This window comes from Aethalodelphis obliquidens, unplaced genomic scaffold (genome assembly GCF_003676395.1).
Source record: "Aethalodelphis obliquidens isolate GAN/ISIS:26980383/991018 unplaced genomic scaffold, ASM367639v1 scaffold2, whole genome shotgun sequence".
Lineage (NCBI taxonomy): Eukaryota > Metazoa > Chordata > Mammalia > Artiodactyla > Delphinidae > Aethalodelphis > Aethalodelphis obliquidens.
Window position 1 is genome coordinate 53,680,024 of NW_020837946.1, and position 18,511 is coordinate 53,698,534.

Sequence of the window (18,511 nt, forward strand, 5' to 3'; positions counted from 1 at the left end):
TCATGCCACTCCCTTCTGGCTTGTAGAGTTTCTGCTGAGAAATCAGCTGTTAACCTTATTGGAGTTCCCTTATATGTTCTTTGTTGTTTTTCCCTTGTTGCTTTTTTTTTTTAAAACGTCTTTATTGGGGTACAATTGCTTTACAATGGTGTGTTAGTTTCTGCTTTATAACAAAGTGAATCAGTTATACATATGTTCCCATATCTCTCCCCTTGTTGCTTTTAATAATTCTTTGTCTTTAATTTTTGTCAATTTGATTACTGTGTGTCTTGGCGTGTTTCTCCTTGGGTTTATCCTGCCTGAGACTCTCTGCACTTCCTGGACTTGGGTAGCTATTTCCTTTCCCATATTAGGGAAGTTTTGGACTGTAATCTCTTTAAATATTTTCTCGGTTCCTTTCTGTCTCTTCTTCTTCTGGGAGACTGTAATGCATTTGAATGAATGTTGGTGCATTTAATTTTGTCCCAGAGGTCTCTTAGGCTGTCTTCATTTCTTTTAATTCTTTTTTCTTTATTCTGTTCTGTGGCAGTAAATTCCACTTTTCTGTCTTCCAGGTTGCTTATTTGTTCTTCTGCATCAGTTATTCTGCTATTGATTCCTTCCTGTGTATTTTTCATTTCAGTTATTGTGTTGTGCATCTGTTTGTTTGTTCTTTAATTCTTCTAGGTCTTTGTTAAACCTTTCTTGCATCTTCTCGATCTTTGCCTGTGTTCTTTTTCCGAGGTCCTAGATCATCTTTACTATTATTAGTCTGAATTCTTTTTCTGGAAGGTTGCCTATCTCCACTTTATTTAGTTGTTTTTCTGGGGTTTTATCTTGTTCCGTCATCTGGTACATAGTCCTCTGCATGTCCTTTTGTGTGTCTTTCTGTGAATGTGGTTTTCATTCCACAGGCTTCAGGATTGTTTTCTTCTTGTTTCTTCTGTCTGCCCTTGATACACCATTTTCAGAGAGGATATTTAGACAGCAATATGAGTTGAAAAGCAGTTTGACAGGTTAAGGTTTTCATTTCTGAAAATATATCTTCTTTTTCGGGGCAGACTTTGGAAATTTGCCACTCTGTATAATGTAGTATTGTTTAATTGAACTGCCAGGGACTAAAAGAAAAAACTTAAAATTTGCTCACATTAGATTATATGCTAATTTTTTTTTAAGAATAATGAACTTTTGGATATTTGAGAATGGGTAACCAGTTCTGTTTTCACCATATTTGAACAATGATATAAAACCAATGAGTGTCTATTTTATTCTAAGCAGAGTTGCCCAAATCCCTTTTTTGAAATATTTTAAGAAATCATGTTAAGATTATAACTAATTTATTTTTATGCTACATGCTTATATATAAAACTTCTTAAGTATTAACATGCAACCAGAATGATTAATAGAATAACATAAAGAAAAGTTCTTTAACTGGAATTAGAGGGTTAGAACTGGTCTGAATAATGTTCATGTAGTTAAAACTGTTGTTGGTACACATATTTCTCAAGAGAATAGGAATAAATATAAACTTGTATCAGGAATAAAAATAATTTCTTAATGTGTTTAAATTAAAAAAATTCTTTATCCATTAAAACTATTCATTGTTTTAGGAAGCAGTTTTGTCTTCATTGTTTTAATTTTGTCTTCATTGTCTGCATTGTCTATGCTGTGTGGTCTGGTGATTAAAGTGTACTAAATGAGGTCCAGAGAGGGAACCAGAATCCTGCTTGACTAATTCTGTTGCTCTTAGTTGAAAATCCTTATGTACATATCAACTTTTAAGATCATCCTTAACATGTTAATAAAATCTCATACTTTAGGTTTTTGAGAAGTTTACAAAGGAATCTACATCATTATTAGATGAACTTGCTTTGATTAACAATGGAAGTGATAAAGGAAATCAGCAAGAGAAAGAAAGGTAAGTGTCTAGTGTCCTACAATTACACCTTTGCAAAGCTATAATTAGTGTGTTAAAAGATAACCTCTGTTGTTAATGCAAGCCAAGAGAACTAAGGTAAGCAAGCCTCCATTCAATCAAACTTGGCCTATAAAAGTTGTATTAAATTTATTTTTTAATACTTGAGAATTTGCTTTACATATAAAATTTATTGATTTGAATCCAGGTTTCTTTACAGAAGACTTTTAATTTTGTTGAATAATAATATATTTACCTTTTCCTGACACTGTGTAAAATAATTATTTTGCAAGAACATGTTTTCAGAAGGAAACAATTTTCTGCCTTTTTAGAGTTTTACTTTGCTTGTAAAGAATATGGAAAAGGTTGCAGCTTGAAATAAAATCATTATAACCTTATTTACATATGTTAGCACTTAAATGCCTATCTTGTGGAACTCCTACATCCTTGTAAAATATGTGATATTCATGAGTTTAACTTCAGGAATTTAATATTTTATGACACTGGATCTAATTGTAACTACCTAGATTTATCATTTTACAGATTTCCATTGAACTTTTCAACCTCAACAGTTTTCAGACCAATTTCCTCTCCCCAGGTAAAAAGTACTGTAGGAAGCAAATTAATCCTCAGTAACAAAGTAGTCACTAGGCAGTAATTTTTCATTAGGAAATTTGAAAGGATCAGCACTCATCCTTGTCTATCTCTTTTGAATCTGACCTTGAAAATACAATGGAACCTTGATAGAATGCATCTTGTTATTCCATGAATCCAAATATAGTCGCAGACCAGTTGACTGAGATAATGATATAGGAGGGATGTGAGAAGATCATAGTTTAACACCAAATCTTGATTTAAAATAAAGTAAAAATATGAAAACAAATGGTTTGAATATAAATCTAAAGTTACAACAAACATTTAGGAACATTACTATCTTATAGATAGACGCCATATAAAAATGTAAATAACAATTTTACATATATGTAAATATGTGAGTGTGTGTATAGACATCACACACACATACTTATATACTATGGAATTGAAAATATCACTCAAGTTACTTGACAAAAATTTGCCAAACCTCTTGCTTTCTGAGTAGTCCAGCAGAGTAAATCTGGTGTTTCTCAAAATCATGTTCTCCAGGAAAGACATCCTAAGAGGGTACTGGTAGAAAATGAGTTCATGGTCATAGAGTTTAATGCTGTTTACTATGTTTCCTTCTCTGGGAATGACTGTAAACATTTACAGATTACATGTTCTGAGAAAGTGTTGCAGTAAAGAAACCTGTTTAATTGCTTTCTTAAAATTTCCCGTACTTACATGACAGGGGAACCCCATCTTCTCTACTCAGTAGTATCTCATTCAGTGTTTTGGGAAACACTGGGAAACGATGGTTTGTGTGACTACATGAAGTGTCAAGTGAAATCTTGTATTTGCCAATCCCTCCCTAAGAAACTCAAGTGTTATTACTTAGTCTCTTTTAAACCCCACACAATGAAGTCCCTCTTGCAAATTTTCATCACCTTCTTTATGTCAGTCCTCAGGAAACATCTGGGCTATACAAGAGGTGAAGGCCTAGATCAGTTGACAAAAGTGAAATGTATAGAGCAAGACCTGTCAGTTACAGTAGCAAGGCCCTAGGCTTTGATTTGCCAGGTACTCTATCTTTCCTTCATCTTCTCCACTTTCCATATATGTTTAAGAAAACCCATAGTCCAGCTGCAAATGAAACATAATTAGTACATAAAGAGTGTACATCTGCTAGGGTACACATACATATGAATATCAAGATTGCTATAGATAGGTAAACTTTGGATTGGAGGATGGCTGCACACGATTTTAATGTTAACGTTTCTGGATTATTATATAGTGACAAATTTCAGTTTGAAGCAGATATCCAGTGGAAAAATAATAAAATGGATTCCTTTGATATACTTGAAATAATACTGTAGTTAATAATGATAAATTATATTTTTCCAAGTAGTATATTTTGTTTTTTATCACATAGATATTTTTTTGGCTACTAGTGTTTAATTATCTGTAATGGGTTCCTGATGCTTAAGAGAAATTAGCCTGGTAGGACAGTATGCTTCATATTTTCATATTTGTAGGCCCCTGTTTTGGTAAGTATATGTAAAGGATTTTTTTAAGTTATATAAATAGAAATACATATAGTTAAAAAAAAATACTCTTTTGGTGCTTGCCAGGTCTGTGGATTTAAACTTTCTTCCATCAGTTGATCCTGAAACTGTTCTTCAGACAGGTAAGATGAAAAAACATATTTATCAGTGATAATCATAATCCATTAAACCAACCATACATTAATTGGCTCATGAAATAAACATTGATTTGAGTATGTATTATGTTGTAGAAACTGAAGGAGAAGTGTTTCAAACTGCTCTTTGGTTTAGCCTAAGAGTGTGTTAATAAACTCTACAATATTAAAAATTATTAATAATGATCAATTATCTTGAAATATTTGAATTTATTTCTTTATGACATGAAAATAAAAATTTCTATTTGATGGGTTTGCTATGAGGATTATTGAATATGCATTGTGTTTCTAGCATTGTACTTTTATGTATTTTCATATTTCATTCTTCTAAGTACTCCTTGAGATAATTAGTATTATTTTCTCTACTTGAGGAAGCCAAGGCTTAGAGATATTAAAAAACTTGTTCAAGATCAAATAACTATTAAGTTCTACCACCATAGCACTAAAAAAAGGTCTAAATCCAAAGCCACCAGTTGCACTGTTTTACAATCATCTGTGTAAAAACACTTACCACCTTGCAATGGCCTTTCACGTAGTGTGTGTTCAGTGCTGCATGGTTTGTATATTCCAGCCCCAATAGCTTTAGTAGTAGTTTCACAGATTCTAGAGAACACATTGGAATTCTTTTAAATGAAAATACCTTAATTTTATTTCTAATATATTTTTCTAATAGGGCATAGTTCTAATCCTACTGCATAGCAGGTACTATTCTAAGCACTTTATGTATGCTAACTCATTTATGCTTCACTACAACCCACTGAAGTAGGTACTGTTGTCACCCCAATGTTAAGATGGGGAAACTGAGGCATTAAAAGGTTTAGTAACTTGGGCAGATTACACAACTAGTAATGCTAGATTTGAGACTTTAACCAAGGCAGTTTGGTTTCGAAGTATGGTCTTTGAAATCATTATGTGGTTCTGCTTCTCTAATGTAAATGGTATCCACAAGGAGCACATTAAAGGTAACAGTCATCAAAGAAGAAAAAATATATATATTCTGATCTTAATGACTTTTATGGAACTATATATATAAAGAATATGAATGTGGGCTTCCCTGGTGGCACAGTGGTTGGGAGTCTGCCTGCCGATGCGGGGGACACGGGTTCGTGCCCCAGTCTGGGAGGATCCCACATGCCGCGGAGCGGCTGGGCCCGTGGGCCATGGCCGCTGAGCCTGCGCGTCTGGAGCCTGTGCTCCGCAACGGGAGAGGCCACAGCAGTGAGAGGCCCGCGTACAGCAAAAAAAAAAAAAAAAAAAAGAATATGAATGTGTGTGTGTATATATATAGAAAGACTTTCCATAAGTCTTGAAAACAGGTGTCCTTCCAATTACAGAGTATAACAAAGAGTAAAGAAATAAATTCTGAATATCTTCGTTGTATCGATTCAGTTTTCCCGAGTTTTTTCAGTACGATTTAGATCTTACTTCCTGAAAGAACAAAGAAATAATTGTAATCTGTGAATTACTGCATGTTTAGAAGGTACAAGAGACTGTCAGTAAAAATATTGCTTTAGATTCAAAACTTAGTTCCATGTTTATATTTGTTTTAAAAACTGCTTAAGCCATTGAATTCAGAAACTTGTTACATTTGTATTTTAGAATTATCTGTATACGTCACTAAGTCCTTTTTAATATGCTATTGACTCTTAAAGTAGAAAGAGTATAAAATGGGGACGTTTAAAACAATCTTGGATATTCTTCAGAAATTGGAAATACCTCCAAATCATAATAAAAACTGTTTCTATTATTTAAAGCCATTTAAGTTTAGGACATTTTCTTGAATAGAGATGAAGAGAAGAGAATTTAAATGTCTGCATATTTTGGGTTCCTTAATGATAATTGGAATAGTATTATCCTGGAAAAACAATTTGCAATTTATTCACTTAAAAAAAAATTTTTTTTTTTCTTTTTTGATGGAAAGGATAGTTTTCTTTGTTTTGGATGCCAGCAACTGAGGTGTAGGGCAGACTCCTGTTCAAAGGCCAACTCCCTCCTCCCCGACTGATGATCAGTGGGCAGGAGCTATTACAGACGGAGGGAGGGGGCTACATGCAGAAACAGCATAGTCAGCTCTGACAGTCATCTTGAAATTGGACATCAGTGGTCTGACCAGCGTCATCTTGTAAAATTGTTAATGTTATACTTACAGTTTTAGATGTTGCACATTCTATAACTTTAACTTCTTGTGCATGAGTGATTTTCTCCATGAGTTTGCTGTAATCAAATAACATTGAGTGCAGTTCTTACATTAGTGTGGCCCCTCACGATTCACAGTTAATATGTTGTAGAAATTTATATAAATAGAGATTACTTAAATGTTATTTTGTACCAGTAGTAAAGACTTTCTCCCTTTAATCATACATTTGTTACACACCAACATTTCTTTTAGGTGCTATGATTAAGGTTATGGATTAATAGTGAAATCCTACAACATAATGCTTAGTATTGATTAGTACTATCAGACAAAACATACTAATTAGTACCATCAGACAGAAATCCCAGATTATAATTGTACTCTACAGAGAAATGGTTGGCACAATGTCCTGAGGAGTGAATCCACCAATAACAAGAATGTGATAGATAGAAAGGTAATTAGGTCTAGAAAATATATATGCCATATATACTATATACTTACTATGTAGTATGGCATATATAGTATATATGACACAGATCTTCCTCAACTTACAATGTGATTACATCCTGATAAACCCATCGTAAGCTGAAAATATCATGTTGAAATGCATTTAATACACCTAAAGTACCGAACATCATAGCCTAGCCTAGCCTACCTTAAACGTGCTCAGAACACTTACAGTAGACTACAGTTGGGCAAAATCATCTAAAACAAAGCCTATTTTATAATACAGTGTTTAATATCTCATGTAATTTATTGAATAATGTACTGAAAGTGAAAAACAGAACAGTTGTATGAGTACAGAATGGTTGTCAGTGTATCAGTGTTTACCCTCATGATCATGTGGCTGACTAGGAGTTGCAGTTCACTGCTGCTGCCCAACATTGCAAAAGAGTATCGTACTGCATATTGCTAGCCCAGAAAAAGAAAAAATCAAAATCTGAAGTACGGGTTCAACTGAATGCACCATCATAAAGTCGAAAAATTGTAAATCAAACCATCGTTAAATCGGGGACTGTCTGTATATGATAGAGCTATGATATACGACATAGTATATATCCATATGTATATGTATGCATGCAGTTTTCCTATTTATTTATATATAAATTGAGAAATTGCATTTTAGTACTTAAGACCTGGTAGGTAAATATATAGGCAGATACGTTCTAAAAATACATAGGCAGATACGTTCTAAAAATAAGGGATTAGAATTGAGAAGATTGAGAAGTAAGATTTATATTTCTTTATGGGTATTAATTATAAGTATCTTTCCTTCTTAAAGGACATGAATTGTTATCCGAATTACAGCAGCGTCGATTTAATGGCTCAGATGGAGGGGTCTCGTGGTCTCCTATGGATGATGAACTACTAGCACAGCCACAGGTTATGAAATTATTAGATTCACTGCGAGAGCAATATACCCGCTACCAGGAAGTTTGTAGGCAACGTAGTAAGCGTACACAGTTAGAAGAGATTCAACAGAAGGTGATGCAGGTAGGTGTCTGATTCCAACATATTAAACTCTTTTTAAAATCTAAATTTTTTTATGTGTGTGTGTAATTTCTACTCTGTACCTGATTTTATACTGTGCCTTATTTACATTATATAGAGAACTTTAGAAATGTCAAACCAGACTCTCAAACTATTTTTACAATTAGTATTTGCGTTTAAATTATATTATTTCTACAGTGATGACATTGAGCATTCAGCTCACTCTATCAGAATTTCAAAAATAACTAGCTGTTGGAAACATCACCTGTGGTCTCTGTATTCTTGTAATAAATAACATTTTATTGTTGACCTTAGATTTATTTTAAATTTCTAATAACTTTGTTGTTGTTGTTAATTTGGGCATTATGAAGAGTTTTTCTGTCCTAGCAAAATGTTAATGTGTAATATAAGTAATTATAATATTAAGTTTCCTTATTTATGATACTGATAGAAAACTTCAAGTAGATTTAATTCTTATGAATTTTTAGTTCCTTTTAAAATTGATTTTTATAAGTAGGCAAAAAATGCTAAAAATCGATACTAAGGAAGACATTTCTGTATTTAGACTACATTCTGGATTTTGATCTGTTGAATTATTAAGAAGTAAATCTTAAATATTTCACTTTAAAAATCCAGATTAGGGGATTCCCTGGTGGCGCAGTGGTTGAGAGGCCGCCTGCCGATGCAGGGGACACGGGTTTGTGCCCTGGTCCGGGAAGATCCCACATGCCGCGGAGCGGCTGGGCCCCTGAGCCATGGCCGCTGAGCCTGCGCTCCGCAACGGGAGAGGCCACAGCAGTGAGAGGCCCGCGTACCGCCAAAAAAAAAAAAAAAAAAAATCCAGATTAGAAGTGTCCCAAAGTTTTTAATCTACATTCATTTATTAGATAAGTATTTGTTAAGTACTTATTATATAGAAGGCATTGTGCTTTTTCTACAGGATATAAAGGTGAACTTGGGTTTTGCTACATTAAACTTAAGAGGGGAGAGAAAGTGTTAGGTGTCACAAGGGAATGACTGAAGTGCTGTGGGCATTCAATGGAGGGATTATTCCCCTGGTTGCAAGTGATCTCGGAAGACTTAGTGGAAAGAGGTAGTGCTTGAGCTTGTCCCCAAGAATGTGTAAGATTTCACCAGGCACCTCCTTTAGGTTTTAAAGGAGAACTGGCATTCTGTGGAGGAGAAAGAATAGCATGAATAAACAATAACATGAAATCCCAAGTTCTACTGAAGAAAAAGGCAGCAGTAGGCACCAGGGAAAGTGTTTGGCCTTTGAGTCATGGAACATAGTGAGCATGCTCTGAATCCCAGTTCTTCCACTTATTTGCTGTGTGATTATGGTCACATTATTCACCCACCTGAGCCTCAGTTTGACTTCCTTCTTTCTTTATTCCCCTTCTTCTCTTTCTCTCTCTTCCTTCCTTCTTTCATTACATAAAACAGGGGTAACAGGAGCTCTTTTGAAAGGTTTGTTGAAAGAACCCAGCACTCAGCTAATGGAAGCTATTATATTTGTTCCCATTGAACTAGATTGTAGCCTAGAATTCTAATTCAGCTGTTGGAAAACTTGTTCTGTAAAGGGCCACATAGTAAATGTTTAGGCTTCTTGGACCATACAGTTTTTCTTGAACCTGTGGCTATTTAACTGCCTTTGTAATGCATAGTCATTACGTAAACAAATGTGTTTGGCTGTTTCAGTAAAACTTTATTTATAAAAACAAGTGGTAGGGCTTCCCTGGTGGCGCAGTGGTTGAGAGTCCGCTTGCTGATGCAGGGGACACGGGTTCGTGCCCCGGTCCGGGAAAATCCCACATGCCGCAGAGCGGCTGGGCCCGTGAGCCATGGCCGCTGAGCCTGCGTGTCCGGAGCCTGTGCTCCGCAACGGGAGAGGCCCGCATACTGCAAAAAAAAAAAAAAAAAAAAAAAACAAGTGGTAGGGAAGGAGTTGGATCATGGAAGATCTTGAATTCCAGGCAACAGAATTTAGGCTTTATCTCATGATAACTACATAGAAACTGAAGATTTCTGAGCATATGTTAATTATATATAATTTTTTCTACATAATATATTCATAAATTAAAGATAGCTTGTATTAAACTCAGGTAAACTTTAAATAGCTTGAGAGTATCTTTGAAAACCATAAAGATGAAATAGCATAGTGGTATACAAGTACCCCAGTAACCTGGGTCCACTCTCTTCTGCCACTTTCAAGTTTGTTCTTGGGAAGGAAGTGTACTCCTCAATGCCCTAGCTTCCTCCTCAGTAAAGTGAGGAAAACAATAACAATAATAATAATAATACCTACTTAATAGGGCTGTTACAAAGATTAAGAAGATAATTTAAATAAAATGTTTAGCTTGGCACATACGAGTTTTTATTAGTATCATTTATTATTTGCTCACTCGTTAAAGAAATGAGTATCTACAATAGTGTGACATTGTGCTCGGTGGAATGTAATGGTGAGTAAAAACAGACGGGGTGTCCCGCCTTTTGGTGCATGGCTAAGTAACTACACAAATAGTTGTAAAATTGCAACCACTCAAGTCCCAAGGAGAGTGAAGGGAGGAAGCGTGAGAAAGAAGATGATATCAGAGGTGAAGCATTTTTCTGGCTTGCAAGACTTAATGGATGATGGTGTTGTCTAATTAGGGAAATTGGGCAGGTTTGGGTTTACGTGCAGATGGAAAAGGTGTGGAAAATCAAGAGTTTGGTTGTAGACATGGTGAATTTCAGGAGACTTTGAGACATCTAAGAATAAGATATATAAAGGTAGTCCCAAACAGGTCCAGAAGTGAGAAGTCTGGGCTGGTGACATACTTGTTTGTCATCTGTGTATGAATGGTAATTAAAGCATTGATGTGGGTGAGAATTTCCCAAGGAAAGAGCTGAGAGTAGATGAGAAGAAGGCTTTGTAACTGAGCTTTGAGAAGCTCCAGCATTTAATGACAAGATAGAGGAGCATACTCCTGAAAAGAAGGCAGTGGAGGATTGGCCAGAGATGAAGAAGGAAAGTGTGAACAGCTCTGTGTCATGGAAGTCAAAAGAAGAAAGCATGTCAGGGGAGGAGTTGGGAACCCTGTCGAATGTTGCTGGAAGATTGAAAAAGAGGAAGACTTAACATGTTCACTAAGAATCCACAAGGTCAAGGTCGTTGGTGATCCCAGGGTATGGAGTAGCAGGGCCAGTAGCACATTGGACTGAATTCAGGAATGAAAGTGAGGTGTGGTGAAGGAGACGTGGAGTGTAGGGAACTCGCTGAGAGTTTTGTCTCTGAAGGAAAGACGAGAAACAGAGCATTGCCTAGAAGTGAGGGTGTATTAATTTGCTAGGTCTGCTGTAACAAAGTACTACAGACTAGGGGACTTAACCATAGAAATGTATTTCCTCATTTTTCTGGAGGCTAAAAGCCCAAGATCAAGGAGTTAGCAGGGTTGATTCCACCTGAGGGCAGTGAGGGAAGGATCTGTTCCAGGCCTCTCTCCTTGGCTTACTGATGCGTTCTCCCTATGTCTTCATATCATCTTCCCTCTATACCTGTCTGTGTCCAAATTTCCTCTCCTTTTAAGAACACCAGTCATATAAGATTAGGGCTCACTTTAATAACCTCATTTTAATTTAAGTGCCTCTTTAAAGACCCTGTCTTCAAATAAATATGGTTACATCCTAAAGCACTGGGAGTTAGGACTTCAGCATATGGGGAGTGTGGGGACACAATTCAGCCCACAGCTGGGGTCAAGTGTAGTTTATTTTTGTTAGTTTGTGTTTGTGATATGGAAAACTAAGAGGCTTAAATTCTAGGGGGAAAGTATATGTTTGGAAGGAGGAGTTGAACATGGAGGAGAGAATAATTAATACTGTCAAGTTCGTGACAAGGTGGAAGTGAATGGACTCCAAAGCAGAGCTGAAGGGATTAGCTTTAGATTGGAGGAGGGAGAACTCTTCCTTTGTAACAGGAGGGAGATGGTAGGATGATCCAGAGTTGCCTCCGTATATATAAGTCAGGCATCGAGAAGATGAAGTAGTTCTTGAGTGATTAGGTTTTTTTGATTGTTTTTTGTTTGTTTGTTTTTAAGTAAGACACAAAGGGAATCTCTTTGGTGGTGGAGGTTTGGAGGCAAGGCGGGGATGGGGAGGGCAGTGGTTAAAGAGGGTTAGAGGTTTAAATGGAGTGGAAATGATTCAAAATTTTCATTTTGGGGATTGGAAGAGTGAAATTACCATGGAAGTATAGATGTATTTTTTAGATAGTGCTGATCTTGAACTTATGGTGGAAACTTTCTGGCCTGTTATGTGACCCTGTCAATTCATGGCTGGCTGTTGATGTGCAGGCCCCAGAGAACGTGGGTGATGGGAGTCCCCCAGCATTTGTGCTTTGCTATGTGACATCAGGGGCAAAGGAGTTAATGTATTGACATGCATTTTTGAAATGATGGACCAACTCAACTGGATAAAGAATAAAGAAACTAGAGAAAGGAGATGATGATGATACTTATAATGATGGTGGTGATGGTCATGAGATTATTGTTAAAAACAAATAAACCTCATTGCAATTCAATTTTCTTTATAAGCGTTACATGTGAATTGGTTAGAGCATTAATATTCATCAGGTGATGGTTTCTACACTCTTATTTTCACAGGTCACATTTTAGGGAAAGATCTATTTCTCTTGCCAAAATGATTACTTAAGTTTAGCTATTTAGAAACATATATTGATCATGTCCACACACAGAGAATATAAACTACCATCTTCAGTCTTGCAAATTTGGGGGAAAATGAAATTTTTTGATGTTTATATAAAGATAATCATAAAGTTGACTACCTCTGCTTGTGTAAAATTAATGAAAGTTGAAATTTTCCACATCTCTTTTTTTACTGATTTATCATTGAAAACAGAACATAATGAAAAAGAAACCAGTAGCTCTAATAGATAAACTATATGGTAATAACCATTGTAGTTGTCAGCCATTTATTCCCCACAGTTCAAATCAGTAGCATTAGACTTCATGTGGAATGCAGAAGTTCTCCATGTTGCTGCCGCTACATTTAAAAATCAGATTTCATGTACTTCTGGATAGGAGATGATGCCACTTCACTGAAATAAGCTATCGTTATTTGCATTATTTATTGTGGCAGTAATTTCTGCCGGCATTGCAAATGTTATTTCTAGAATCATCCATGTGATTTTCTTCCTTTGTAGAAAGGAACCATAGATGCAAAATAGGATAACTCTGAGTTGCTAAAGTATACAGCTGGAGGCTGTGATCCCAGTTCACCATATTCTTTCTTCTGGTCAGATGCTTGACATCTGCTTGATATGCCCTTCTACCTGGTTTGACCTAACATGCTTCTAGATATTCTCTCGTGCAGTCTTTAGTAACCAGTCTGGCCAGGAAAAAATGATGGATAGTCACATGCATTTTTGGCCTCTGCAAATATTTGTCATGGTGGATTCTAAGAGCACATCTTCAAGGTTATACTTTGCATATAAATGTAACCGTTTGAGAGGTCACATTGATATGGATTGTGCATGAAACTGTTTTTGCAGTAAGTTAATATTCATATTGACTGATGAGCAAGATGTCCTGATTGAAATTAAGTTTTATAACCCAGTTTGGCAAACCACCATCATTAATGCATTTAAATAGATTTATTTACTGGGGCATCAACCTCAATTTGCATCATTTTTATTAGAAATAGTCATACATTTATGGTGTTTACGTTACTGATGTTGCATTCCAAGGGAAATTACTTTCAGCATACGTTAAAACTATATGTACACTTGACTGTGTAACTGTTTTTGTGTGTGTGTGTGTGCCAAGCAGATGTCTTTGCTTTCTTTAAAATTTATTTTTAAATTTATAACTCTTCGAAAGTTCCCTGCTAATGAATTGTTTTTCCCCAGTTATCATGATTTATATTAACCTGCTTCTTTTGTTTCTATCGTTTAAAAGTTTTCTAGAGTTTCAAAGTTTAAATTTTAAATAATGTTGCCTTACGTTTTTTAAAATAATATATAACACATTAACCAGTTAAAATTTCTGAGTTATTTTCATTCTACCCTTATTTTTAGAATTTAGACATTTTTAGTGAAATAATTTATTATATTAATTGCTTAAATGCCATTGTATATCTGTTTCTATATTCATATTCGTAATACATAGTAATCAGTGAGAAGCAATTGAGTCCCCCAAAGGGAATGGAAACTTGTTTCAAAATGTTTACATGAGATTTCTTAAAACTTACTCTTTTTATTTCCATTTTTTAAAAGCATAGACTAAAACACTTAGTTCGGGGATTAAAAAGCCTATGGGTTTTACTGTAAAATGCAGATGTGAGACATAGTTTATAAAGGGTGAATAAATAGAAGGAGCTAGGCTTTTTTCTTCAGAAAAAGTGGGGAAAGCAAAGAGGCTAACAGCTATTGGTATCATCTACTGTGCTTAAGTGTCTTACGTATAATGACTGTATAATCCTGACAATAGCCTATACAGTAGGTAGCATTAACACCATTTCAAAGGTGATGGACCAAAGTCTTTCAACTCCTAGGAGCAGAGCCAGAATTTCAGAGTCACGCCTAGTGCTTCCTGAAGACAGAACTGCTCATCTGTCTCTTTTGTGAAAGAGTGATACTTTCCACAGGCCAGCAGAGGCAAACAGGATCCTAGTACCCTGCCCCTCCAAATATAGCTCATACCAAAGAGTAAAGCAGAAAAAGTGGAGATGTTGAGGAACAAAGCATTGTATTCTAAAGAGTACCTGGCAGTAGAGGTTTGCAGATGAATTTAGGACTCTGAAAACAGAATTTAGCAAAGAAAATCATAGCAGTTAGGCTATTCCAGTGAGTCAAAAATAATACTTGGACTTTTTTGTTTTTGAGTTTTTGCTCTTTAGTATTAAAACCTTGTAAAGAGAAGGTGGAAGCTAAGAATATATTAATATTTAAGATACTAGGACATAAATGGGCACACACATAAAGAGAGAAATCCCAAAAGATCATATACTGTTAGTAAGCAAACATTAGCAGTTTATTCGTTCTCACTAATATTTAGAAATACACCTGAAGAGATATCAGTTTTAAACTTGATGGAAGTATTTTAAAAGTAATAGTCAGCCATGTAGGGGGCAAAACTAAAAGCAGAAAGCCTGGTTTGGAGGCTACCACAAGGATCTAGGTAAGGCCTGAAGTAGGCTTAGAACAGGTTTATTTTGAAAGTCAAAACAGCAGGATTCCAGGGGTATCAGATATGCAGGGTGTAAAAGGAAAAAAAGAAGAGTCAAGAATGACTCTAAGGGTTTTTGGTTTGAGAATATTGCTCTAAATTATAACTCTAAAATGCATAATTTATAATAATGCTCTTTAAAGTATTCTCATTATGTAGGCAGTTTCAAAATTAAAAAGAAGTAGCGAGAATAATCACAAGAATGTCATCTTTATTTGAATTTGTTTGACAACTAGAAATCAATAGTGTAAGTTCAAACAGATCAAAAGTATCCAACCCCTTGGAAATGAAAAATAACTCATTTTAAAAAAATGGATCAACAGAAAAATAAACAGTTCAGTAGAAAACTTAAAACCAAAATCATCAAAATCTATAGCATGAGATGAGTCTTCAAAGATGAAAAAGAGGTCACGAAGAGAAGGGGCTGAAAAGATTTCAGGTAGGAGGACGATCCATGTCAAAGCAAGATTAGTGAGAGAACATGGCGCCCTTGGGGAGCACTGAAAGTTCAACGCGGGCTCAGTTAAAGAAGGAAATGGTGAAGGATAGGCGGGGCCCCATCATCCATGGCATAGTATGGCCATGCCAGATAGCCACATTTCATCCCGAATGTAATGTAGAACCAGTATAGGATTTCTCACTGGGAGAAATATTTAAACAAAGATGAGTATTGGGTCCTCATGAAAAGATTTTTATTTAGTATGTAGTTCTGTTTTTCCCCTCTGGTTATTAAGAAAACAAGAAGTCTTGGTGTTTTTTACCAATCTATGTAAGAAGATATAAAATCCAAAAGCAGATGACGTCTACGTTGTTTTCCAGGAAACTTTCCCCTAATTTTACTCAAAGTTAGTATCATTCACGTAGGAACTTACCAACATTCTTATGATCTAACCAACTTTTTCCTTAGTTACTGTTTGTAACCCACTTTTGTAATAAATACAAATGATTTCAAATTAAATGTAATCATTGCTGCATTATTTTGGTTGACTACCCATCTCATCTCTTACATTAAGCTTGAAGTAGACTGAGGGCAAGAACCCCATTTCCAGAGATTTTTTTGGAAATGACAAAATATATTTGTTGTTAGAAAGAGATACTGTTTCTCCCAGAGCCCCCACATGGATGTTTCTTAATAAATTGCACTGAGAATCTCAGAAAATAAAAATAAAATAAAATAAAGTAAAAGCAGTGGTCAGTTTATATACCTTGCAAAGGTTATTCTCAGTTAAAACTTTCATGACTTGGATGTTTCAAATAGAGACAAGTGCTTTAGAGAGTAATTTTATAATGTATACTATTAGCAACTAACATTGTATCATCACTGGACCCAAGATCTCTATTGAAAATGTTTTCTAGGAAAGCAATAGAGAATTAGAGAAGAATTCTGTTGCATAACTGCTATATATATATGTTCATCTTAAAATTACTTAGGTGCTCAACAGTAGAGAATTGGAGTTGTGAAAGCAGGTATAATAGTTACTTGAGGTAGGACGTTGCTTACTTAGCTCTTAGTCAGGTAGGTTGGTTGGTTGTTTGGACACATGAGAGGGAGCAAAGGAAGGAGGCAGGCAAGGAGGCTGGCCTTCTTAAAAAAGGGGTTTCGAGCCATTAAAATGGTAATAACTGTAGCCACAAGGAAGTGAAAAACACAGGATAGAAATTACTTGTACTCTGACAATCGGCTGCAGCACTTAAATCTGGAGTAACATGAAAATGCAGTGCATGTGAAAAATTAATGGAAGGAAACACACATGATTTTCCCCTATGATGTGGTACTTTTATATGATTATTTAAATTACATAAACTCTTAGATTTTAAATATATTTTACCCTGGTAATAACTATGGAATGCACTGTGGGTCTGTGATAAGGTAAGCCTGTCTTTCCACTGAGTCTCTAATATTATGCTGCACAGACATCCTCATTCACTTCTTGGGACCTATCCTAAGTTTAGATTTAAGGCATATCCTAAGTTTAGCTGTTGTTGACTTCCTAATTGTAATTTAGCTTGATAAATAATAATTCAGCTTGGTAAAGCTGGGCAATATTTTTTTCTGTTAGAATTACTTCACTGTGTCTGTGTAGTTTTAGAGTATATATGTTTGTGGGTAGAGAAAACAAAACCCTTTCTTCTGCATGAGAATTTGATCTTTGCTTAACTATCTAGGTCTGTTCCCTTGAAAACCTGATAAAAATGCCAACTGTGTTACCAGGCGACATTGCTTGTAGTAAAAATTATTCTGGCTCTGGACTGGGAGAACTCTTAATACTTGATGGAAGGCATAACTTCGGGCATCTTGGAGCTCAGTGACTTTTATAATGGGCATGATGCTTGTGTGGTGTGAGGTTTTGATGCCAGAGTGTCTCCCATATCTGTCCCATATGGATCTCATCTCCTGAACTGTTGGACTGCTTCAGGGACCCGGCAGAAGAGAAACACCCAGTCCTGCTACCCTGGCAGACTGTAGTCCCTTCCCTTCATCCTTCTGAGTAGACTTGGTGCCAGGGGGACTTCAGATGGTCTCGTGGGTCTGAATGTTTGGCTGATCCTAAGAAGACCCCCCTGCAGTAGTATAATTCTACAGTTTTTAATTTTCTTTTCCAAGTGAGAAAAATAGTATTTTAACTTTATATCAGTTAATTGATTCTGGTTTATGAGTGCTTTGGAAGGAACTTTAGAGTATGAGTCAGGACGCGTGGCTTTTAGTCCTAGTTTTTTAATAATGAATTATGTTACCTGGAACAAGTCACTTAATCTCTCTGAAACTCAGTTTTCTTAAGTATTAGATAAGAAATTTGACCAATGTCATTTCTGGTGTCCCTTCCAATTCTAAATCCTATAGTTCTCTAATTTTCTTATCATCATAAGTTAATTTTTAAGCCTCTCTTATGGGAGCATGTCATATTTCTTTTAGCCTGGCAGGTGATCAGATAGCTGAAAGCCTAAGGTGCTGTAGTGTACATTTTATCAAATTTAGGTTTTGGAAAAGTTGTCACATTATAGCTGTATAGTTCCAGAAGAAATGTTTACTGCCTATACAATAGAATTTAAATAATTTAAATAAAAAATACTTGAGGAACTTTGGGAAGGGAAAACCAATTAGAATGAAAGTTTGAAAAGTTTTTGATTATTTTAAAATTTTCATCTCAACTTCCATTCATAGGTTGTGAACTGGCTTGAAGGGCCTGGATCAGAACAGCTGAGAGCCCAGTGGGGGATTGGAGACTCCATTCGGGCTTCCCAAGCCCTACAGCAGAAGCACGAAGAGATCGAGAGCCAGCACAGTGTGAGAGGCTTTTTCCTCTGCAAGTTACAGAGCTATTATTAATGTGCATAATTAATAACATGTGTGGTACTAAGTGATAAGTTGCTGTTTGGTTTAGGGGCATAAAGTACGGTATGTTTAATGGCTATCAAGTACATTTTGACCACTTAGTACATATTCATTAGAAGTTTGGTTTTGGTTTTGTCTCCAGTATAGCTTAATTATATATTTT

The 18,511-nt window shown here is 35.6% G+C and overlaps 1 protein-coding gene across 5 annotated transcripts in view; it reads left to right on the plus strand.

Annotated features, from left to right (window-relative positions):
- The window catches only part of SESTD1 (SEC14 and spectrin domain containing 1), a 142,846-nt gene that overhangs the window by 95,835 nt on the left and 28,500 nt on the right, over nt 1-18,511 (plus strand). For all 5 annotated transcript variants that reach the window (XM_027126934.1, XM_027126943.1, XM_027126961.1 and 2 more), the window contains 4 exons: nt 1,800-1,897; nt 4,102-4,157; nt 7,586-7,797; nt 18,178-18,300. In XM_027126934.1, the coding sequence (XP_026982735.1) occupies nt 1,800-1,897; nt 4,102-4,157; nt 7,586-7,797; nt 18,178-18,300 (489 nt within the window). The remainder of the gene's footprint in view (nt 1-1,799; nt 1,898-4,101; nt 4,158-7,585; nt 7,798-18,177; nt 18,301-18,511) is intronic.